This window comes from Leguminivora glycinivorella, chromosome 3 (assembly GCF_023078275.1).
Source record: "Leguminivora glycinivorella isolate SPB_JAAS2020 chromosome 3, LegGlyc_1.1, whole genome shotgun sequence".
In the NCBI taxonomy this organism is placed as follows: Eukaryota; Metazoa; Arthropoda; class Insecta; order Lepidoptera; family Tortricidae; genus Leguminivora; species Leguminivora glycinivorella.
In genome coordinates, this window is record NC_062973.1 from 19601733 (window position 1) to 19626504 (window position 24772).

The 24772-nt window shown below is 36.5% G+C and overlaps 1 protein-coding gene across 7 annotated transcripts in view; it reads right to left on the reverse strand.

Moving 5' to 3' along the window:
- LOC125224894 overlaps window positions 1-24772 on the reverse strand; it is a 206470-nt gene that overhangs the window by 9629 nt on the left and 172069 nt on the right. For 5 of the 7 annotated variants that reach the window (XM_048128399.1, XM_048128401.1, XM_048128400.1 and 2 more), the window contains exons 2-5: window positions 20371-20622; window positions 17965-18140; window positions 9254-9300; window positions 8848-8999 (exon numbers count right to left, since the gene is read on the reverse strand). In XM_048128399.1, coding sequence (XP_047984356.1) covers window positions 8848-8999; window positions 9254-9300; window positions 17965-18140; window positions 20371-20622 — 627 coding nt within the window. The remainder of the gene's footprint in view (window positions 1-8847; window positions 9000-9253; window positions 9301-17964; window positions 18141-20370; window positions 20623-24772) is intronic. The other 2 variants (XM_048128396.1, XM_048128395.1) reach the window with 2 other exon arrangements.

A 24772-nucleotide genomic window follows, 5' to 3' on the forward strand; every position in this document is an offset into this window, starting at 1 on the left:
TCCACACTTAAGCTAAGAATATCTACATCACAATGAGGCTATGTATGGACGAATCAATTTATCATAGAGGGCACAAAGCTCGCCCATTAACATCCAGCTTGATAAGGGAATAATGCGAATAGCCGACAATGGGCCTATAATGTGACAACCCTACGGGGCCTAAATTCGAACCTTTTTGAATTTATTGCCGCCTTATCAAAATCACACACTCTAAATTTAAAAAATCATTTTCCGTTAAGGCTTCTTTGAATGCGGAAAATCGATCGACATCGTTACAATTTTGCCTGTTGGAGTGACTGAAATTTTTGCTAGGAGGTACATTAAAATATATATAAAACTATCTTTTGTCCGCGACTTCGCTCGCGTTAGACATTGACAAAAAGTAGCCTATGTCACTCTCCATCCCTTCAACTATCTCCAATTAAAAATCACGACAATTCGTCGCTCCGTTTTGCCGTGAAGGACGGACAAACAAACAGACACACACACTTTCCCATTTATAATATTAGTATGGATGTACGAGGGTCACGCGAGGTACCTATTCTAGTGTTACGAGCGCCCATTGAAGTTTTGATGCCAAAATTTTGGTATAACAGTCTTTGTATTGGTTCTATGTGAAATTATTAATTAAGAATTCTTAATTTGGTAATAGATAACAAAATACATTTTTATTCGTTTATTAAATAAAACCGTTTAGTTGTATCAGGTTTATCATAACGATCTTTCATTCCCTAATTGTTATTTCGCGTGCCTCCTACATTTCAATTAGTATCGCTCTACAAATTGACATCAACTATGTTTCAGGCTTCTTTATCGGTTCACATTTTCATTCTTTGTAAAATATTCCCCTTTTCGTGACTCGTGTTACTTTTTATAAAATTCTCCCCTTTATACTACTTTTATTATCCATAACTCATGCGAACACACAAAAATAACTGTTGAAGAGATGTAAATAAAAACAATTTATTTACTGTCTGTAATATTAAAAGAAATAGAAGCAAAAGTGAGGTTAAACTAAGACCTAGACTCCCAAGAGATCCCACATAACATAATACTTCGAAAATACAATGTAAGTTGAAAATGTTGGGAGGACTGTAGGCGTATTATGATGAACGAGCTGCGAAAATACTTTTCAGACCAGTTTTTATAATACCTAATGTAATAAAAGTATTCCAAGGATAAACAGACAAACACTAAGGATACTGAGAAATTCAAACGTAAACTTTTGCCAGTGAACATATTACCTACTGAGCAATGTATTAGTAGATGTAGATGCCAGACTCGAAAACGTAAAATTAAGGTTCGTCTTCTCATAATCTACATCTAACCAGTCAAAATATATATCTTTAGGTAAGGTAGTGTCGTTTTTTACAGAATTTTAGGTTGGTTCCATAATAGAAGTTGCATGTCCAAACCTACAAAATACCTTAACTACATAAAGTACATTGTTTATTACATTAAAAATGTTACAAAACCATGCATCAATATTATCAAAGATAGTAAAACGCTTGTCTAAAGTTCTACATCTGTTCCAATTTAACTAGCAATGCAACATGCAAGGTAATCTTATCGATACATGTAAATATTTATGATCGACATAATGCTACCAAACCCACCAAAAGCTACTATAGTCTCTGGCAATAACATTTTATAGCCGATATTTCGAGTCAGCAAAACGCAGACTACCTATTATAGAGTTCGCATTTTAAAAACACACGAACATTTGCGGTTCCTCGTCTTTAATCTACAACAACCTACAACAAAGGTAGTTGTATCACCGAGCATAATCAGTTAGTTGTATGTCAATGACACACAGTTCATAAATGGAATAATTCACATTTCCACTTGTCTACATTATTTTTATACTTCAGGTCTTACCAAGCTTGTAAGTGAAATATTATGAATGGTGTGTTTGAACGAATAAGGTTGTCTGTTTGAACTTGTAAAATTGTAACTTGTAGCTTTAGCTTTATAGAATAGGATTCACGTGGTAAACAAAGGCGCCACTGACAAAACTCACTGTATGTCACAATATCATAATGGTATTAAACTGATAGTAAAATAATATTAAGTAGTTACCTATGACTCGTGCGATTCATGTGCAAAGTGCACTAATTTTGAATCGCATACTTCTCATATTTTTGTTGTAGTTTCAACAAAGCGAACTGTATTGAATCCTTTGATTGTACCTATCGACTCTGTTATCGGTAAAGTGAAGATAGCAATGATCATACTAAAATAGTGATATTAGCTAATTTCCAAGGTTTTTCAAATGCTTCATCTATTGGATGAGTTTCCTGTGACAGGAGCATAACGTATAGTAGTGGTGCAATAATGTTAGTAAGGATACGCTACGGCAGGGTGCCAACATTGCATTCAAGTCTACAGCTTCGTCGTGGCAGTAAAAGAACAATAAAATTATTAAGTCATTGTTTTATCTCGGCTATCAAAACGCTGTTTAACCTAGTTTAGACCAATTTGCATTTACAAGTTATTTTATTACTTAAACTAAGTAATATAGTATAAGTAATATATATAGTTATTCGTACTATGCCTCACCTATGTGACATTCTTTTTATTTTCTGTTAATTTAATCGATATCATTGTTTGTCAATATTCGGGACTATTTTGCATCCTTTCAGATTCAGCCTGCGTATAACTATACGATATTATTCTTTATTATACTGTGCTGCAGGAGTATTCCAACGCGACATGACAGTCGTCCGCGTTACTGCTACAATTGTCAAAACTCCGGACAGCAATTTCGATTTTGACATTTTCGTCAGTAAAGCAGCAGCGTAGTCTAAATGGAATGGCACCTTCACTAGCTTAAAGATCTTCTTAAAACCGGTACCTTTTCCCAGAAAACGACACATACATAATGTTAGTAATAAATTTCCACAGCGGTAGTTCGAATGTACGTGTGAGTTTAATGTAGCATTAAATTAAGACGGATAACCGGAGTTGGACTATCATTTATTCAGAGGGACAGTGTATCTGTAAATTCCTAAGGCCTTAAGGAATACCGTATTTCGGAATACACTATCAGTAATAATGACGCCATTAAGGATTGTTGACAGTATTGACGATGTTTATCGGTTATAGATTACAAGTTCTATAAACGACATTTTAAATGCAAAACTTAAGTTTTACATTTGCGGTGTTTGTAAGTCGGAAGTAATGTTGCGCAGCAATACTGCTGGAGTAATGCTGGTGTAATTCGACTGGTAGCGACATTGACATCCGAGGTTAAGTCTAAAAGGAAATATCCCTAGTGATCCAAATCTTCAAGAATCACACGCTTTAGATAAAATGTAAGCTTAAGTTGGTTAAAAGCGATTGAACCAGTGTTATAAAAGGTTTCAAGTTTGAGACTTGAGAAACTTGAACTTAAAACTAAAAATTCTTTAGAAACTGTCCGATCCTCAGAGGAGGTACCAGAACTTACACCGATATTTCGTAAATTAAATTACGAAATTGCCGGATACATTTTTTCTATTGTTCTAGCGCAAGTATATTCTGCTGAGTAATCAAAATAAACGATATAATTGATACGGAATCGTAAAGCGATTACGCGTTGTAATGTAATTTAGCTCCCATCATTACTTTTCTAACAATAATGTCATTATGTGGACGCCATAAACAGTATGCAGTATAACAAGCACTTTTAAAAATTATGTAAGTAGTGTAATTCAATTGCAGGCAATTAAAATTCATTTTTTTTATAAATGGGCTTACTCTTGACCAAAGACTAGCCAAAGGCAACGACATGGCCTACAATGTAGTGAGCTCGCTCAGAAGATGCCTTCACCCTTGATTTGAAGGTTGCCGGGTTGCCAGTTTGAACAAAAAACTACTTTCAGCCTATTTGAATTTAAGAATGCTAAATATTTCAATCACGTTCAGACTTCATAGTTAGGTCAAGCTAACTCTCCAGCGGTTTCGATAACACAGATTGTGCAAGTAAATAACACTTATCACAACATATTAATACTGCAGATGTCAAACACAAATGAAACGATGACTTTTAAATCGGAAAAAAGAAAATCTTAAGCGACGTCACATATTTTGATCGACAAGAGTATATACTATGTAGATTATATAACATATTCACACACGCTCTTAAACATATTCAGCAAATATCAGGCTCAAACCAAGCGATTCTAAGTCACGCAACTCATCTCTGCCGAATTAAGTGCTACATTTTTCCACGTCCGCGATATATTTATTAATCTCTGACATGAACCGCCTCCGATAGAGTCTGCATTGGAAATAGTTCCCCGTAGGTAGTCCCTGTATCCCTGTATTCCGAAAATAAATTCAGTCATTCATTCATGACTAGAACGAATGGTGGTTTCTTTTATACAACCATGCGTTCTTTCGGTCGTGAAGTACAGTAAAGGACGTTGGACAGTTGTTGGCTCCTATATTTCCACGTTTATATCAAAGTCTAGTCAAAGGTCCTACTTGTCTCTATCCATAAGCTTTCATCAAGCTTTGCTTCTATCTCTATCTCAAAGCGTACTTGTGACAAACGAGAAATCGCAATATTTTGTCTGGACACGATACTAATTGATCTACTCAAGCACCTTTAACGGCCCGGCCCATATGTACAGTGAGTTGCAAAAGTGCATGGCGAACTCATCAATGAATTCATTCATAATTTTGCCATGCAATTTCGCAGCCCCAAAACTCATTATAGCATTTGTAATTTTCTACAACAGCGGAAGTTTCTTTATGACACTTTCTATCGTAAACAGACGTCAATACTATTCTATACCGTAGCTGCAATAAAATTATGAATGACTTCCGCTCACAATGGTTTAAAGGCTATCATAAAATGAGCCTCAAATGGTTAAATGAAATGCCCGCAACTGAAAAGCAGTTATGTAAGTACTTAATTAAGCTCCACCTAGTGTGATTCTTTCTTGTTTGTTGTTTTTGTTACTGTTATCTCCGCTCAGGCTTTTAGCGATAATCCCCCTTGGGTATACTATTGGGTATTGTTTAATTTAAGCTTCTATTTTGTATTTTTAACATAGGTGGATAATTTATCAATTTTGCGGACATGAACTGTGTATCGCTCCGTCTAGTAGCGGAATCTGTAATCTCGAGCCACGTCACCGCATGCCTTTTGAGAAATGACGTCTGCCAAAGCTAAGTCGGTTGAGCCAAGGCAGGGTTGAGTTATGGTTTGTACAAGGGGCTGGAGCCATTAGGGCAGCCCTAATCCTTATCGCGCGTTGCACTTAGGATTAGCCCTGTTCGCATTGGCAGTGACCGGCTCTGATTAGGGAAGTTTTTTGAAGTTGTTGATGTGACAGTTTTTTGTTGCACTTGATACTTTGTTTTGGGTTTGCGCTAGGCGTTTATTATTTAACTTCAGCAGAAAAAAGAGTTATGGGTTTTTGGGAGCTTTCTTTACGGATTAGCCCTGTTCGCATTGGTAGCGGCTTTGATTCAGGGCTGTTTTTTTGAAGTTGACAGGAAAAAGATTGATGCTTTTGAGATGTGGTGTCGGAGACGGATGCTCAGGATCCCATGGACTGCTTTTAGAACTAACGAGTCAATACTGCGAGAACTGAATATCACCAAGCGGCTCTCAACTATTTGTCAGGAGAGAATACTCAGGTTCTTCGGGCATATCATGCGTTCTAAACAGCACACTCTCGAAAGGAACATTATCCTCGGCAAAGTCGAAGGCCGACGCTCCAGGGGTGGAATACCGCTAAGGTGGGCTGAGACCGTGAAGAAAGCTTGTGGTTCCATGCAGATGGCAGTCCATATGGCCCTAGACCGCGTCAAGTGGAGAGAAATCACTGTTGGTCACGATCCTCAGCCATGAGGGAACGACTGAGAAGAGAGAGAGAGTTTTGAAGTTGATGTTATAATTTTTTGTGCTTAGATACTTTGTTTCGGGGTTTTTCTTGACATTTCTGTTTAGCACCGGCAAAGCCAAGAAAAAGGGTTATGGATTTTAGTGAATTTCTTTGGAATCTGCTCTCTGGCATTTCAAGTTCGATTAGATGTTTTTTGGAAGGATTAACTGATGTAAGGATTTTTAGAAGGACGGATGTAGGAATGCTGTTTTGTCCTTACAAAAACATATTTTTTTTATTTTTTATTTAATGCAGCAGACATAAAAGATATATAGTCCCTTCTTAGTCCAACTGTGACTTGAGGTGTTTTTAGAGTCTGCTTTCAGTATATATAGAAAGTCCATATTTAGCATTTAAATTTTTGTACTGTTGAAAGATTCATCACTAAACGTATCTACAAAATCAAAATAAAAAGCAGCGTATCTGCGTGTTCATTTGCAAACAAAAGAAAGCGCATCAACTTATATTTCGCGATTAAAACTACACTTTTAGCGCAACCTCAGTATCGCTCATATTTGCCGCGACAAAAAATACACTGGCGTGCATTATTTAAGCACGCATTACATTCACACGAGCTTCGAGCGCCGGGCTTGTTCCGGTGCGGACCCGTACACTGGAGTTACGTTAAACTAATGATTTCCTATATTTCACAAATCACTCCGTAGTTTCAAGAGTTGTGAATTAGTATTTTTTACCTATATAAATATTGAGACAGAGTAATTCACTAAAGAAGAACAACATAGTAGTTACTTAGTGTATTATGAACTTAGTTTTAGTTGAACAAGCTTTCAAAAATATGACCTTGATAGTCAGTATGTAAAGAAATGATTGAAACCCGTGTAGGGGGTATAAAGACGTAATGAGAAGACCTGAGGATCATTTACCTAGTTACGTAACTAGAAAAGAGCTTGCTACAAACACCGGTGTGATACAGAACCGAAGTGTAAATACATATAGCAAAGATTAATGAGGACAGCTTACAGCAGAAATATGATGTGGAGAACAAGAAGAAAAAGGCAGATTATCGGTACGACGTCCTCCTTAAACGTTTGTTTTCAGTACAATCGTGCTAAATTTCAAGATGATTACCTAATTATTTATCAAAAAACAGTCCAGCATACAAATAAGTAACTATACATTTTATTGATTCGAAATAATGGCACTACTTCAAGTGAGATCCTAGCCGAAAATTTCCCGAATTATTCCCATCCGTTTTAAAGGTCTCGTCCGGACTAGCCGTGCGTCATACTAATTGCTGGCAGTACATGTCAAAGGGCGACCGGCGTCGAGCCGGATGCACACAATACGGATGGGGGTGTACACTATGTGAAAATGGGGGGAAAAGACGGCACATGTCTGGAGGCCGGCTGGTAATGAGTGTCTAAATTCACGTTTTTTTCGGTAAGCGCGGGCTCAGGTGGAAAATGGATAATGCATGTCGACATCTGTACCTGGCTGGATTTAAAAAAAAAAGTCCTAACCCTCGTTTTAAATGTCGAGGACATGACTAAAAGTAGGTTTAAGTTACCTAGACAGACATACGCGTAATGAAAGGGGATTCTCAATGGAATTCCTAAAGCTGTATTCTTTGTCCCGTGTGGTGACGGGTTAAGAATTTCACCACCCCCTTTCTTCCCGTGGGTGTCGTAGAAGGCGACTGTGGGATGTGGGGTAAATTGTGGCGTAGGCAAGAGGCTGGTCACTGCAATGTTACAGTTTCGTTTTCTTTCAACCCCTTATTTGCCAAGAGTGGCACTGTAACTTTAGCAGTTTCATGTGGTCTGCCTACCCCTTTATGGGAAACAGGCGTAATTGTATGTATGTTGTATGTATGTTTGTATGTATTCTTTTTTAAACGCATATTTTGTTACTATCTAAACCAATTGATGCCTAAATCGCACTGCTAAACCTACATACATATTACCTGTAAGTATGTCATAGTCTATATTATATGTTACATCTTTCGAAGACACAGCGTACGGTAAAGGTCATGTCATATAAGACAAACATATTTTATTTTCGTTCGGGAAAGATAAACAACATTAAGATTTCCAAGAAATGTTTCTCTTGCACTAATTTTTGCCTTACTACTTAGGTATAAAAACATTTGCGCCTATTTCATTGATTAAGTAGGTACTTAGGCACAAACTGTAAGACACAAATAACTAACATTATCGAAACGTATGGCTAAGTTAAATGTTATTTAAAATAAGTATGTATATAACAAGGTGATTGGTCGTTAAAATTGTTCATTAGTCCATGTAAGAGGCCCATTTATCTTATGAATGGAAACAACCTATAATGATCTATTGAATTTGAAGTAGCAACAAAGTATGTAGTAAGCTAAGCGTGTTTCTGTGCAATACGTATGAGTTCAATTGGAAAATACTTGAACAGGATAACGAGTTACGCGATCCGATTGAATGAGATAAATACGCCGTAGGTACCTATTTGTATACGAGTATTAGTATATTATTAAGGAACGGTAATTCTGGCATTGCGAAGTTCTTAACATTACCTAGCTTAAATAATACGAGTAAGTACCTTATAATATCCTATAGAAATAGTTTATTTTTTATTACTAATATCACTCCATGCACGCCTACTCTCACCATAGCTCACTTCCAAACATGTAAAATGCAAAGATGCCTTTTCGTAAAGTCATTTAGGCATAATCCGAAAGTATGTAACACGTAGGTATTCTGGCAAGAGAAATCCTAATATGTACAACTACATCTGAGATAGAACTACAGGTATGTATATCGTAGCTACGTCACTGTTTGAAGGTACAATTTTTTTTCGTCTTTCCCCAAGAATCTACAAGTCTCAACCAGTTTGCAAAGTGGGTCATTCTCAAATGGACTGCAAATTCAACTCCGTCAAACTTCCTACATTTACTATGGTTTGATGGAGTTAAGACATAGGCATAAATGTCAAGAATGACCCCTACCATCCAACTATCACTCACCCGCTGAGGCGGCAGGATCTGCCTCGGACTGTGGTGCTTCGGCGAACAGGAGCCATGCTTCTCTTTCCTATGAGACTTGAGTCCGCGGAGCAGACGGGAGAACGTGGTCACCTTCTTCTTGGCGGTGCCCAGGCAGTTGTCTGCAGAGGAGACTGTCTTTCGGTTATAGGGTTCTTTACTTTGTTGATGATGGTTACGTCAAACATCAAGGAGAAGAAGTACTAACTTTGTACGATCAGGAACGATATACACTTATAAGGTTTGTACGATTTTATTTTCAATTTCAAAGACTTTTTAAAAGGTTCATGATATAATACAGAGCTTTGTAGTAGAGTACCATGTTTAGGCCACGAAGCTTGCTGAGTACGTTACGAGAGTGAAAAGCTCAATATGATAAAATACTCACCACTCGGGGGAAATTCGTAGAAATAGGCCGACCGTGGACTCAAACAACTGTAACAAAAACAAAAGATCCGCTTTAGTCTATTTTGTGATTATATGAAAAGTGTGAAGTGTGCTGATATTTCAATAAGTATGGATTGACAAAGTTTAATGAGACCCTTCAGTTTTCATAAAGTAAACGTTAGTAAGAGTTTCTATCACATTGTAATATCGTTAGTGCCAGTTGCATCAACCACAGTTGCCAGCAGAAGTCTACAGAAATTCCCATACACAAAAATGTGAACGCTAAATTCGGTAACAGACGGTTTGGTGCAACCGACACTTAGTAATTTTGCTATACTCTGAGAGATGGTGTCATAGAGCCTGTCCCAATATAATATACATATATTATGTAAACGGTAATATTTACCAGCATACCAGCTGTCCCAAATTGCACCTGGTGGTTTAGCTCAACTTACGCTCTTGCGCGCGAGATCAAAAATTGTAGATGCGTGGTACTCGCCCTAGTTGTGTTGTATGGTCTCGCGCGCAAGAGTACAAGCTGTGCTAGGCCGCCTGGATGGACACATGAAATGGTCATAAAAACTCTGTGAATGTCACTATTAAAACAAAAGTAGCCAAACCCTGTCATTTAAAACAAGTTAAACAAGTCGCATCGGCTGGCGTCGCGAAATGCAAATGGCGGCAGCTGAGCATGCAAAAATGGTTTTGCGGAATTCGGCGGCTGTAATTAAAGCCGCTAATGATGATTGTCGCGGTACGGGTCATATAATTGAATTGAAAATGATTGATGCTTTATAGATAGAATTGAAATTGAATTGTGTCCTTAGGTGAGATTGGAATGAAGCAATACAAATCTTTGATCTAATTTTCCCTTTTGCGTGTAAGACGACATTAAAATAACATTAATGTCTAACCAAAAGATTGACAAGCCTCGTGTACAGTGAGTGTTTACATTATGTTATTACTTCAGCAACGTGGAGGCGGAAAATTATTGGTTTTTCTATATCGAAGAGACAGCAGTGAGAACTTCAACATTTAAGGTAAAAGGTCATACAAGTCGACGTTTTAATATTATACCTAATACCCCTAAGTGCTACCATCTACGACGTAAGTTTAAAGCTGACTGACTGAGTATACTAAGATAGTAAAGAGCATACAGACGTGTATTATAACATTTATAACTTTCTTCCTAACTCTAAGTTTAACATACGTTCAAAATTAGCTCTACACACGATGTGCGGGTCCATATCGTGTGTAGAGTTAATTTTGGACGTATGTTTTACTTTGACTTATATTTAACTTAGACTTAAGTTATAATAAAAATCAGTGTCAAAATCAAAGGTTAAGTTTTGTAAAGTTACTTCTAACATTAGGATCATTTTTGACACTGATGATACATATCTACTCCAAATCAAATTTTCTGACGTATGAAAGTTCGTATTGGCCCGTACCTGAAAGCAATGAATGACATAATATATAACTCCAGTCCGTATCGATAGACATACTAGTATAAAGTCTAAGAAAAAAACGTACACTCGGAACTATTAAGAGAAATGCATGGTTGTCTAGATGGCGCTACAACTTTGGTTGATTCTCGACTAGATGACGCTAATATTAATATTTCATAATTTGAACAAATATCAAGTTAAGGATATGAGGCAAATTGTCACACCTAACTGACTTACTAAAGTTTTAAGCCGGTGGCGACACACATGCACTGAGACTACACATTTTACTTTGACAGCAATTCTCTATATACTCAATCCTCTTTGCTGAAAGTATTACAAAAATCGGAGCAATCCAGAGCACGTGTGTTTCCAATGAAATTTCCCGAAGAAATAAACTATACCTACGGGGCCATAGCTGCAAGTACGTACGAGCAAATCTCGTTTGTTTAGGATGCGAGTAGCGACTAGAATTTATTTACGTTGGTAGGAAACTCAATCTTACTTTGTCTTACGCTTGCAATGTTTTACTGAGCTGCGATACGAAACTTAAGAGCTTAGATTTTTTTGTTGAAGCTTGTTGCTCGAGATTACAATAAAATTAGCATCAAAATTTAACAAATTTTATTACATGACTAAAAAACTAAAACAATCTAGTGAAGTTCTTTTGCAATTCCTTTTTTTAGTTTTCAAGACATTTATTATCTTAAAGATAGCACATCACTGACATGACAACATATTTAAAAAGAACATAAAATATATTTTATAAATCTATTTTGGTCGTCCTCAAAGATTCTCAGTATGACGTATTATTTACTTTCATTACAAAAGATGAATAGATAAACATCCTATATTTATATTTAATCAATCAACAATCAATTTTTTACTACAAGACTTATCCATTAGAAACAAACGATTCTAACGACACCATTAAAACCGTAAACGTTTATTCGATATATTACTATGGTAAAATCAATAAGCTTTGCCCGCGGTTGTGTTTGCGCTTGATAGCAATGATTTATTCGTCTGACGTGGAAAGTTTAACCCTACTATTTAAAATATATTCCTCTCCAATAACTGCACCTAAAAAGGGTTATATTATCCCATAGGTTTAGTGTAGTGCATGGTTTTCCATCGTATTTTTCTGGGAAACGTTAGTATTTGTCGCGCTAATTCGGGTGACATTTAGAACTTTTTGTACTGGGACAGACTGAAATAGCATGACAAGTTCGTGAGAAAAACATTTCGCACTCCATCTGTATATAGAATAGGACTAACACAATTGAGGCAGAAATAAAACAAAGATTGCACCTCGAGAACACAATAATTATGCTCATGTATACAATCTGAAAGAGTATACAAAACTGACTATCCTCGGCTGTTAAAACAAAAGTTGTTCTTTACTTCAGAAGGAACTGAAGTAATAAGAAGGCGATACAGAATCGGAAACCATTGAACTCATATATCATTGATTCCTAATAAGACTAAATCGATTAAATCCAACATAGTAAACCAGTCATAAACACGAAGCATGTTCTTAGTGTTGTTACACCCTCACACTTACGTGTGAATTTACAAGTGCGATAGAGAGGGGACACGGGAAACGTGTTTCGCGGTAGACCCTCAGTCCCTTGGCGAGCGACAGACGTAACGAAGCATTGAGTTTATGCAGGCACTTAGATAAATCCTAGAGGGAAATGACTTTCGGCGCGAGGTTGGAGCGGGTAGCGTTTAAGTTGTTGTGAATAAAACTAAGATGAATTGAATAAGTATAATTTCGAAACCATAAAAATCAAGAAACATCAAAAGAAGATAGATCTAGACAGCGTATTACAAAATCCAAGGTCAAAGTATTTACCTCAATTAATCAAAATATTGACGTTAATACGCGACATATGACGGAAATAAGTCATCGATTTCAGTTAGTTTCAATATAAATAAAAAGTGCATCATGCCCTTAATCTAGTAAAATGTTTAAAATATTAGCAAGTTATTTCTCTTTTAACTTACAGGCCAGTTACTAGATCTGCCTCCGAATCGCAATGGAAGTAAGGGCGTTACATTACACTGCAATTACCGACAACACTGATGCTATCCAACCCGTTACTCACTTCGGCTTCTTGCCGTTCCGTGTTCCGACGCTATCGAGTTAGCAACTACCGTGTGAATTGAGTAACTACTATTGCAGACGGTATTTATTAGGTTATTGAAATCGAATGATACGGTTGTCTGAGACCACTTGACTCATACCTTGTCTCCCGTCAATAATGTAATGATTTTATCGATTGACTCCTAAAGAGACTATACGCGAATATGTTAGTGTTATTTATTATCATTTACAGCCGCACAATTTCTCCCTTTGCTATCTAATTCTCATAATATCTTCAATACATTTATTTAAATGTCAAAAGCCTTTTCATTCTACATTTCATAATTATTTGACACACTAATCTCTGAAACCTTGTCTAAATTTTCCCGAAATAGTCGTTTACCATAATTTTTAATCGGTTTTAGAAAAAAGTGTTTCAGAAAGAAGACGACCTTCGACGAACGCAGAAATATCCCAATAAGAAAAAAACAAAAGGTACACAAAAAAAACACAAATAATATTATGAGTAAAATGGCTTCAATAAAATATTTATTGGATTTGAGTGACTGCAACAAGCACTAATGACTGAACGACGTGAATTGACAAGCGAGTGAGTAATAGTAGTGTTAATTGGCAGCAGTTGATACATTAATTGAATAACGAAGTTCAATGGAACAGCTCGGCTATTGGAATTTTCAGAATCATATGAATCCAAAATCTAACAATGATTTTGTAAAGCTTTTAAAATAATCATCGACATTTTGAAAGCTACTATAAACCAAATGCCTGAAGTGAAGATACAGGGTGCAATGTTTATTTAGTTGCTTGAAATATAGGCCACACTGAGCAAATAGTGCTATAGTTTTCTATAGTTCCATCCCCGACATTAACACCTTGAATAAAGGAAAGAAGCAAACCAGTCGATATTCGTTTGGTGAATAAACATAACAAACATGTCGTGGCTTATTTTTAATCAGTCCTTTTTAATATCTCCACAACGATTTTTCCGTCATTATTCTGATATTCTGTTAAATAATAAACATATCTTAATTCATTGGTTATTAATTTTAAAATGCGGCGTTGCAACATTTTTAATAATCACCCGTCCAAACCTATAAAACTGAAAATCAACGAATCTTTTCTTTCCATTATCTTAAAAATCATAATTATGCAAATCAAATCTCCAAATTATGTAAATAACGTAGACACTTTTTCAGGTCTGCAATTCTTGTTAATTTTCGAAAATAAAATTTGTGTAATTTAGAACGGGTTTTACATACGTTTGGAAACGAAATTAGAGGCATTAAAGCTCGAAATTCATAGTCGGTAGGCATTTAACTTTGCAGTTCTGAATATGAATGTGAGGCTTAATGTAATGAATTAAATTTACGCATTTCGCTGGCGTTGTAAATCTATACAGAATATGGGCGAGACACTCGGGAAAATTGAATTAGACAGTAATTTACGTTCATAATAATAAATGTTCAGCAGTTTAAATGATGAAGACAATAAATGTATCGCCTCCTATAATTATAATACAAATAGGCTACTTGCCTCCTAGTCAAATCAGCTTCTTTTTAAGAACTGTCAAAACGAATTTCAACGTCTTGCTAGTACGGTTAATATGAAATCGAATTGAGTGACGTCACGGTCAACTCAGTTACTTTATTTTTTTTTACCTGATTTTTAAATAGAAATTGGATTTAAAAATAACTTCTATCTTTGTTTTTCTTATATTTATCTGGTGTTTTATTTCGTGCATGGTATAAAATATTTTATCTTAAGTACAGTCAAGTTCCCTATTATTTTATTCTATTCAGTCAGATAACTGCAACGTTTTTTAGCGTCATAATATCAAATCTGTTACCAGATGTCTGTTTTGTATGCCTTCTATTAAGTAATTAAAACGAAAGTATTTGAATAAAGCCGTTCAAGAAGATATATCAGCGTATAAAGTTAACAAAACGGACTTGGAAGTTGCTAGCGATGCCAGATGTTACCTCCACAATCTCGCGAGTGTTTTCCATCTAACGCTTTCCAGTAAATCTGTACCCTTATCACCAACCCGGAACCAGAGAGCTCAGAATTCCTACAAATGACATGCCATTTCAGCACTCCCTACTTATGCGGTAAAGTCGCTAGTCGTTTGTAATGATAATGTCGCTGAGTTTACTCCGGTCGGGTAAGCAGCTTTGCCTCAGCATGAATCGTAATTTCTGTGTTAATACACTGCTGAGCACAGTGTTTTTGGAACATGACCGGGCACAGAGTTTTACGCAAAGATGGGCCCATATGCTATACGCAGACTAAGGGTAATTTTATTTAAAGACTTTAGTCGAGTTTCTTCTGGCTTCTACTCAAATACGAGTTGCGGAATGTTGGAGGCACTTTAAGTTAATCTTGTTTCACGAAATACGTCTGCTTATTTTAATGCTGAAGTTTTCTTTCGCTCCTACTAATTGTAAACGAGTGTTTAATTACTAAATCAAGTGGTTACGCATAAAAAAACTTAATAGGTTATTAGGTATTTTAGTAACCCAAAAACTTACCCATATTTAAGTCATTAAAACACATCATAAAGTTTTTAAATTGTTAATAAATCAGACAACCCACATGTACCGCAGCCGAAAGCATAAAACCAACATTATTTAACGGTTAGAAAACATCTATGTTCGGCACGGTTGATTTTACGAGGTAATTCATTAGCTCGCAGATCTAATTAGCATTGGACATGGTAGCGTGGGCGGTGTCGTGACATCGGCAGTTGTAGATTTCCCTAACAAGTTTATGGTGTACAAAACTAGGAATACAGTTTACGTGGAATGGCTGGCTTTTCGAGATTAAGCACGAGCCGTGTTCAGTGGGCGATAACAATAGCCTAGTTTCCGGGAGACAAGCAAAATTGTTTTACGGTAACAATTAAATCGGAGCTTGTTTTAGTGGATACAGCTGATCTGATCGGTATGAATTTGTATACATTTTAGAATGACTCACGCTAGATGTGTCCACGTTCGGTCTAAGGCATCTGACACTTTATTTTCTAGAGAAAGGATCACAGAAACCACCCACCACAAAAAAAAGTGTTAACGTCTGGAATTGCACACGAACCTTTGCAGCATGAATGATTCTTTGACTATGAATCGGGTATCATTAAATTCCCAGTAGTTTGTTTTGTGTAATATATCAGTAAAGACTTGTAGGTGACTTGTACCAAAATAGGTCTCACATCTTTCGATCGCGTTAAAAGTTCCACGTTTCAATGTCGCGTCAATTCAAAAGTTGGGAAGAGGTTCTTCCTGGGAGTGAGCTTTCTTTCTACTTTTTCTATTACCTAGTGCAAAGTGTGCGAAAGTCCATGGGTTAATACTGAGAAGGTTACATCCATTTGCGACACAGGTAATTGATATTAAATTGAAGACACATCTATAGACCATAAACGTTAGAGATAATGACCCGAAAATGTAGCCAATCAAAAAAAAATACAAACCGCAATAGTTTTACGGAACACATTTTTACTAAGTGTATTGTGTTATTAACAAAACTTTATTTGGTTTAAAATTAGCTTCAAAATGAAATTATTATTTTCAGCTTAATGCTAAATCCATCAGCAATGTTGTGAAGTAATAAATAATATGTAATAAAGTAATATACTGTCACAGCGCACTGGTAGTGTTCGCTTCTTGGTATGAAGCGGGCAAGTTCGTATGTTTATTTTAATTTGTTTTGAAAGTGTGAAACAAATGACATGTGAGCTAAAATGATATGTTTAGTATATCATTAGGGGCTATTATAATTAAAGTTTAACTGTATTGAAATTAATTTCTACCATAAATAATCTTGTAAGTACTCTGTCAATTGCAAACACAGTAAGTACCTATCAATATTTTTTCAAAGGCTAAGTGTCTGCTTCAAGTTTAATAAGGGCCTTTTCATCCTAAATACAAGGGGTTTTTTTTCTACAATGTTCCTTATTTGACATAATAATATAAATATCAATTTATTGTAATCACTCCCAGTCAGTTCAAGCTAACGCATATTACGCATATTTTTCAAAGCAACATGTATACGCAGGAACATGTCCAGTCTAAATGGAAACGGCTCCACAAAATCACAGTAAATATACAAAACCGGTTCAGCATCGCGAACCGCGTTTATCACTGTTCGAGCCAACTTAAACTATTCAGGGTCCAGAGCTTCTGTCGCCAATCGAATGTCTGATTTCAATTTAGATTAGCCTTTAAACATGCAGCGTAAAAGCTTATCTAACAAGTACACCTGTTAAAGTCAAAATAATTTATGGACCGCCCCATGCCATTCTCGCTAAATTGCCAATGGGTATAATCTGACCGCGAATTTCCATATCGCTGTGTAGTCGTATCGCGCTTTGTCTTTTTCACTCTATTATTATTTTATTTGCGTATTTATAAAACACGGAATGGACCAGCTGTCTGTCCAAATACAATATTTACCGCTAGAACGCTTTTATCTTTATTGACTGGATTTGAAACATTTAAATCTAGTCAAGCGGTTGACATGGAATACTTTTAGGCAACTGTCATTTACAAAAGGAATATGTATCAAACTTGATTTTTATCGTTATTGACTGTAATAAAATCGCTCGATTGCCATGTTTTATGCTAATTCTAAAATATTAGATGACATTGAGGATAGCTATAATAGTAAATTGATTTCTGATAATATTGATACTATTGATACAGATTTAAAAACTTGTTATAATCAAAACGGTGCAACTAAACGGTGGAGTGATGGCGCCGTGCGTAATATTTGCTTTATTATATCGGGGTTTGCATGCTTGTGCCAGCCAACCATCATATGGCACCTTAGTACCTTTACTCCTAGAAAGTTCTCAAAGCAGTACCTACTTTATCACTGACAGCAGAAGCTGCTTTTGATTCTTTGTATTGTATTGGGGTTTGTTTGCAATGCTTGCACCAACTACCATAAGGCATCTTTACTCAGAGAAAATTATATATCGGTAACACATCGATCGTAGAGGGTGCCAGCCGGGGTTCAGGCAGAGTGGAACAGAGATGATGGGCTGGCTTGGACACAGATTGGCAGGATTACGCAAATAACAGGGTTGAGTGGAAGAAGCGAGAGGAGCCCGGGGAGCCCGAGTAATGAGACACTAAATCAGGTTATTAAACAAAAACTCACCTCTGATAGTTGTGCTGCTGGTTATGTATGAGCGGCTGCGTCGGCTGCGCCAGCAGTAGTTGCTTCTGCTGCTGCTGCCGCTGCAGCATCTGCTTCCCGAACACGCCGTAGCCGAAGCCGTAGATCTCATCCTCCTCCTTGTCGGTCAGGCAGCTGGACGGCTGTTGAACATAAGACTGAATTGGTATGTTATAAAGTACTAGGTTAGATGCGTGGGTGAAGGTTAGTGGGTGTTTTCTATTTCTTGTGACAGATATGTCTTATAGTGGCTAGTCCAAGGCTAGAACAGGAGCAGCATTCAAACATTGAATTTAATATTTACATTGACATTACCCGAATACCCGCGAGTGAACATTTAAATTAGTCTGATAAGGCTCTGGCCTTGGAAAGCAGCGAAGAGTCAGGATAATGTTTGATAGCATCGTGTGTGCTCGTTTAAATGTCATAACTTGATAGAAGTATGTAAATGCTTCAAACTCTGTGCTATCTAACACTGTCAAATGAGCTTAGTGTGACTTAAGATGCCTTGAGGTGTTCTTAGTGTTCAAAAGGTACTTAAATAACAATTTTTTGGCAGAGCACCGAGCGTGCAGGGTGAGACGTGCGTTGCATGGCCCTTAGCTAAATGAAATCAACATCAAATCAATCTGACTATAGGTATAATATTTGAATGCTAGTCCCGAACTTCAGTTATAGGTTTCTATGAAGGGTAATAAATAAAATGTGAAATTATGCATGCTAAAGTATTCATAAAACTACAGAGCTAATGGGGTAATATTTTATTTTATTGGACAATACTAGCTTAAGCGCTATGATGGTTAGGTAATATGATATGATTAGTGAGAGTGGTTAGTGAGAACGAGGGATAATGAGAAACCTTATAGTTATGTTCTAAAAACTAAATGGGGAATATTCAGACAACAACCAATTCAACCAAAGCTCACTAAATGAGATATAATTACAGTAAAAAACAACCTTATTTTATTACTAATGCGATTGACTCTAGTTCTAAACTTGTGGTGATAATTAACAAAATTAACATGTCAATGAACTTTGGTTGGGTATGATATTTGGTGACGTTATTTCAGTGGGTTCCTGGTGTATTACAAACCCTTTATTAGTAGTAAGGACATACTGATCTAGACAATGATTACGTTACGTAAGTAGTTCTACTATTAACCATTCATCTACTTATTTATAAATATTTTCATTCATTATTTTGACTATAAATAATATGTGACCTTTTCAGAAAGATGTTCCTTACCACAATGTAGATCGTAGATTTCTAATTTATAATTCTAACGTAGGTTTTGTATTCAGTAGCGCCTTCATTAGTACCTATATCGAAAACTACCTTCTTCACATAATTGAGTTTGTTTTAGAACATAACACTACAAATACAACAACAGCATTGATTCATTATGTAGTTAAACACTTTAAAGAAGCCTTTAATTGTCTTGGAAGACTTGATCACTTTTACTTTAATTTGTAAATATTCTAAATAACTATGTAAATCAATTAAATGTCACAGCCTACTGAAAGTACCGAAGAACAAACTTTAATAATTTCTGTATAAATAAAATAACTTCTGCTTCTCGGAAAACAGTAATTAACGGTATTATAGGTAACTCCGACAACTTTACGATAATATTTCTCTATCAATAACACCTGCCAATATAATTTCAATAATCTAATTATAAGTTGTCGACCTTCAATTCTGAATGATATTAGAAAAAACTCACGTAGTCGATATAGTTTGACGTGAAGAAAAGCAGGCTGATGAAAGATAAGGACCGGGCTTTTACAAGAGCGACCATAAAAAATAAACATCCCTACAGTATTTTCCCGGCACATAGATCTGTTGCAACAGACTATATATAGTCTTCAAATTATTCACCTCCAACTATCCAGTTCACCGATCGATCGCCTTCAACCAGTCGACGAACTTCACAAGGACTACACGTAACCCTCATTCGAGGACACATATCCCACTGGTGTCTCCATAGAGAAGTAACTCATTGAATCGTTTCACATGACGTTAGGAATGGTCGAGTTTATGCAAAAGAGATAATAAAGAAACTCGGAGTATTTTGACCCAGGGCCCTAGGCCAGTGTTCTTGCTTTTTAGAACGAGCAGAGGCTGACGAGACCATGATAAAAAGAGAGCATAAATATTGAACTTACCGAGTATTTCCTAGGTACAGCCGAGAGAATAGCCATCATATTATTCAGCACCAGCTACCCTGAAAGCGGGGTCGAGGTGTCTCAAGTCTCCCAAGACCCTCATTCGAGAAGACAAATCCTAGGATAGCTATGAGTGTCTCCACAGACGAGTAACTCACCGAATTGCTTGGTGTCGCCAATACTTCCGACGAGAGGAAAGGTCGAGATCATAAAGAAACTCACCGAGTATTTCCCAGGCACATAAATCGGTTGCGACAGACTGGTCGTCAGATTGTTCAACGCTAGCGACCCAGGGCTGGCCGAAGGCGGGGTCTGCGGTGTCCCAGGCCCACCCAGGACCCTCATCCGAGGAGACATCTCTTCCCACTCGTGTCTCCGTAACTCCTCGAGGTGGTCCAGGACGTCACCGTAGTGGGTTGAGAAAAGGTCAGCGTAGCGGGACGCTAGGCCTTCTAGGTAACCTCGGTCTCCATCCTGGAAAAAAAAAAGTAAGTTAGCATACTGGAATCTACACTGCATTATCTTTAATTATTTTTCACTAAGGTATACTGGTATTTCGTGGTGAAGATATTTATCGACCTGATTCGAATTTAAAAATTGAATCCAGATATGATTCAGGTTGGATTTAAATTTTCCATGATTGACATATTAGAGGTACCTATAAATTGCATTAATATGCGATTAAGTGTCTCTTTTTACAATAAATAAACCAAATTAAGCTAAAGCGTATATAGTGACCATTTATAGCACTTAACATCCAATTAAATGTTCATAATGTTCACAAACTTCTAATATAATTGTAAGGTCGAGCATGGACTAAAGTCCCGGAAATTCAGCCAATTACTACAAACACGGAGAAATTAACAAACTGCAAAAAGTCAGTAATTAGCAATACCTAGAGCCCTATTTGGCTAAAATAATTCCTTCCTTCCACGCAATTTCCGCTTGAAACCCGAAAAAAGGGGCAAAACGTTAAGGGAGGCAATTAAGGATCAAGGTCTGAGTTATAGCAGGGACTTTAAAATTGAGAATGTTTGACTATTCATAATGAACTTGTCGTCCTAACTAAACAAGCTATATTGGCTACAATGCGGCTACATGCGAATGAAAAATGTTTTGTATAAATAAAAAATCAAGTCATTCGATCTAATTGGCTGAATGGAATGGCACGAAAAGCTTTTATTCTACCAATTAATAATACTAATAAACGTGAGAAACTCACTGAAACTAAACACTTATGCCTGACCAATTAAAAGAGCAATTACTGCGCCCCAATAAGAAAACGCTACACTCGGAACAAGTTAAATAAATATGAATCGAGTAAATTGACCGCGGAGGGGAAGCCGCAAGGAAACTAATATAAACAGTCGAAATAATCTCAGCGCAAACGCAAACGAACTCTTTCATTAAGACCTTGGAATGGGTTGCCTCCAATAGGCTCCCTATCTTGAACCGTTTCGTACATCTCACATTCCTATCCTCTGCAAGTTTTCATATTATTTAATTCATTTTCTTCGCGTCAACCAGTCTACTCACTTGAATTCCATAAACTCGTTATTTGGTACAAGGCATTCAAGAACGCCACTCTGTTCTCCATTCTGCGTTACTTCACACCTGTAAGTTACTTTTAGTCTGGGTTTGACTTCACCTGCGCGACCACATCTGTATCTGGTACGGCCGGAGTTTGATCCTCTACCATTATATTTCTTAGGCGACTGATTGTGAGCCAAATTGGAATAGTTAAATAACCACAAATGGTCTAAGTTCATCTAATAGGAAATAATCTGTGGTCCCGGGAACCCAAGACGTGGACCGCGGGCGAATAATTCCTCGGTCCCGGATAAACATTGCCTCCGTGGAAATATTTCGGTTTGCGCCTTTATCTGAGATGCTTGCGCAAATAAACCGAGAAATATTAAAAATATTTAGGCCACCGATTTTCATTTGGCTGTGGATATAATGAGTTTGATAAAGTCGGGCCGTCTAGACGGTAGAATTTATTTTTCTTTGAGAGATGTTCCTTAAAATTAAATAATGATATACAGAGGTATTAAGCGTCACAACTAAATAAACCCTTTTAGAACATTAAATACTAGAGGGTGGCTATACAATAGACACTTGTAATGTAGTGTAATGTTATTCAAAATAAAAGAGAGAGATTTGAAAAACTTAAAAAAAATTGGAACAAGTCACAATTTTTTTAAAGTTTGGATCCCATTTAAAGAAAGCAAGGAGTGAAAAAAGCTCGACTAAAGTCACAACATTCAGATCATTTAGGAATGTTGCAAAAATGATACTGGAGGTAATTTAATTGGATTTCCCGCCAGCTGAAGTGCATGAAAAAGATGGGTCTCACCTCATATCATTTTATTATCATTGTGTTCATGGTTACTGTTATTTCCGCGTTCCCGTCTGCGTCAAGTGAAAATAGAATCGCAAATGCATCAATGGAGAACCGCACTTAGAATTCAACCAGCGGCCGCACATCGAGTCAAAGATGGCCGGGGGTTTATTTCCATTTTTAAATGAGAGCGGCTGAGAGCTTTGTCGGCTTGGAGTTTGTGCTCTGCGTTTTAAGTGGATTAAATCGCTCCACGCTCGTAAAACCGACAAGTGCTCGAGCTAAGAATTAAAGTAACGGTTCGACTTTTGCATGAGAAAGTGCTCGCGGGACCTCGCTTCGCACTCACTCCGCGCAATTTGATGCGGCAAGGGCTTATTGTTTTGGTGGAAATCCAGTTTGATTGAAAGCTTAGCTGAGAGCAGCTGCTTTGTGAATACTCAATGAAAGAAGTTCGCAACAGTTTCGCAGAAGGGTTCTTAGTCTGATTGCTTATTGTGAAATACTGTCTTCGTCAAGCACAATGGAAAACTAGTCACTGCTAAGCATTTGTTCGGTTTGTAAACGTGACCATTATCGCAAGTCACACAGGCAAAGACCTCAAGGAAAGAGAAAGTGGAAAAAACGGTTTACTGACGATTCGCCAAAAAACGTTTCCCAAAGTTTCACATCCCAAATATTATTCCCAAATTGTCATTTCCCAAATAAACGTTTGGCAAAACAACTTATCGCAAATTGACATTTAGCAAAACTTTTTTTGGCAAGTATTTGTTTCCCAAAATATTTACTTGGTCAAATTTCATTTTACCAAATATTATTTAGTCAAAGGTATTGTTAGGCAAAATTTCCATTTCCCAATATATTGTAATTAAATGGCGCACTAGAAATTTGTTTGTTGATTTTATACTTTGTGTCCAAGATTTGTGTGAAATAATGTGTATGTCGTACTTTTTTTCCTCCTGCTGCAAATGTCAAGGATGACATTTTCACTTACATGTCCGGATACATTTTATTAAAAAGAAACCTTACATACATACATACTACATACTATCACGCCTGTATCCCATAAAGGGGTAGGCAGAGCACATGAAACTACTAAAGCTTCAGGGCCACTCTTGGCAAATAAGGGGTTAAAAGAAAACGAAACTGTGGCACCTTACTGTGAAACCTTATGTTTTCAAAACCATTATGTTCTATTAATTTTTAATTACTTTTAAGCCATTTCCGGTTTTGCTCACTGTCAACCTAACAACACGCTCCTCCTCGCTTCGCTCGTCGTCGCACCTAAACTGACCCTGTCGCACACGAGTTTTCTGTTACAATACTAATAAAATTATTATATTACATTTATGCCTTGTAATATTTATTGTCAAACGTGGTTTTGCATGGTGTAATTTGTAGAAACATTTTTTGACTAAAAAATAGTTGACAAAATAATTTTGTCCAGTAATTAATTGACAAAAATAAAGTTGAGCAAACTATTCTTGTCCAACTGAAGCCTTGGGAATAAAACTGAAATTATCATTTGATAATTTTAAGATAAATTTGGCAAAAAAATCTTCGGTAAATTAAATTAATCACGTAGAAATGAAAATGCGAATGCCTAAATATTTTCGAAATTTGCGATATGAAATTTTAACCAAACATGTTTTTGGGATATAAGTTTTGCCATTAAAAACGTTTGCGAAATAAAGTTTTGTCTAAATAAAATTTGAGTAAGTAAAATTGTGCCAAATGATAATTTGACCAAACAAATTCATTGCGAAACATACCTTTGCCAAACAATACTTTGGGAAATGAAACTATTGCGATATGATTATTGGGAAATGAAATTTGACGAAACGTTTTTTGGCGAAACGGCAGGACACCGGAAAAAACTCGTCGGAGTTTGCAACGAACATGTGCTAAATTCGTGATGGACGACGGAAAAATTTCTTTTGAAGAAGGTCCAGTAATGAGATGAGACAGATTAAAACATTTCTATTTGTTATTTGAGACTTTGTATATAGCTTCAAATAATTGTACAAAATAATACGATTATAAAAGTAAATTTTAATACAATAGTATAATCGTCATTAAATGAAAATATTATCATCGCTCTATAAGGTTTTGTAAAAATACCAATAAATAGTCCATAACACTTAGAAGCATAGCGCGGTTGCCGTTCTTGAATTTTAATGGTATATTTAGACCAAGTCCAGTCGTATAGCGAATAGAAACGAGTTCATTGGATGGTCTGCCAACGACAGCTGGAATGTTTACGAAAAACAAACCTAAGAAGAA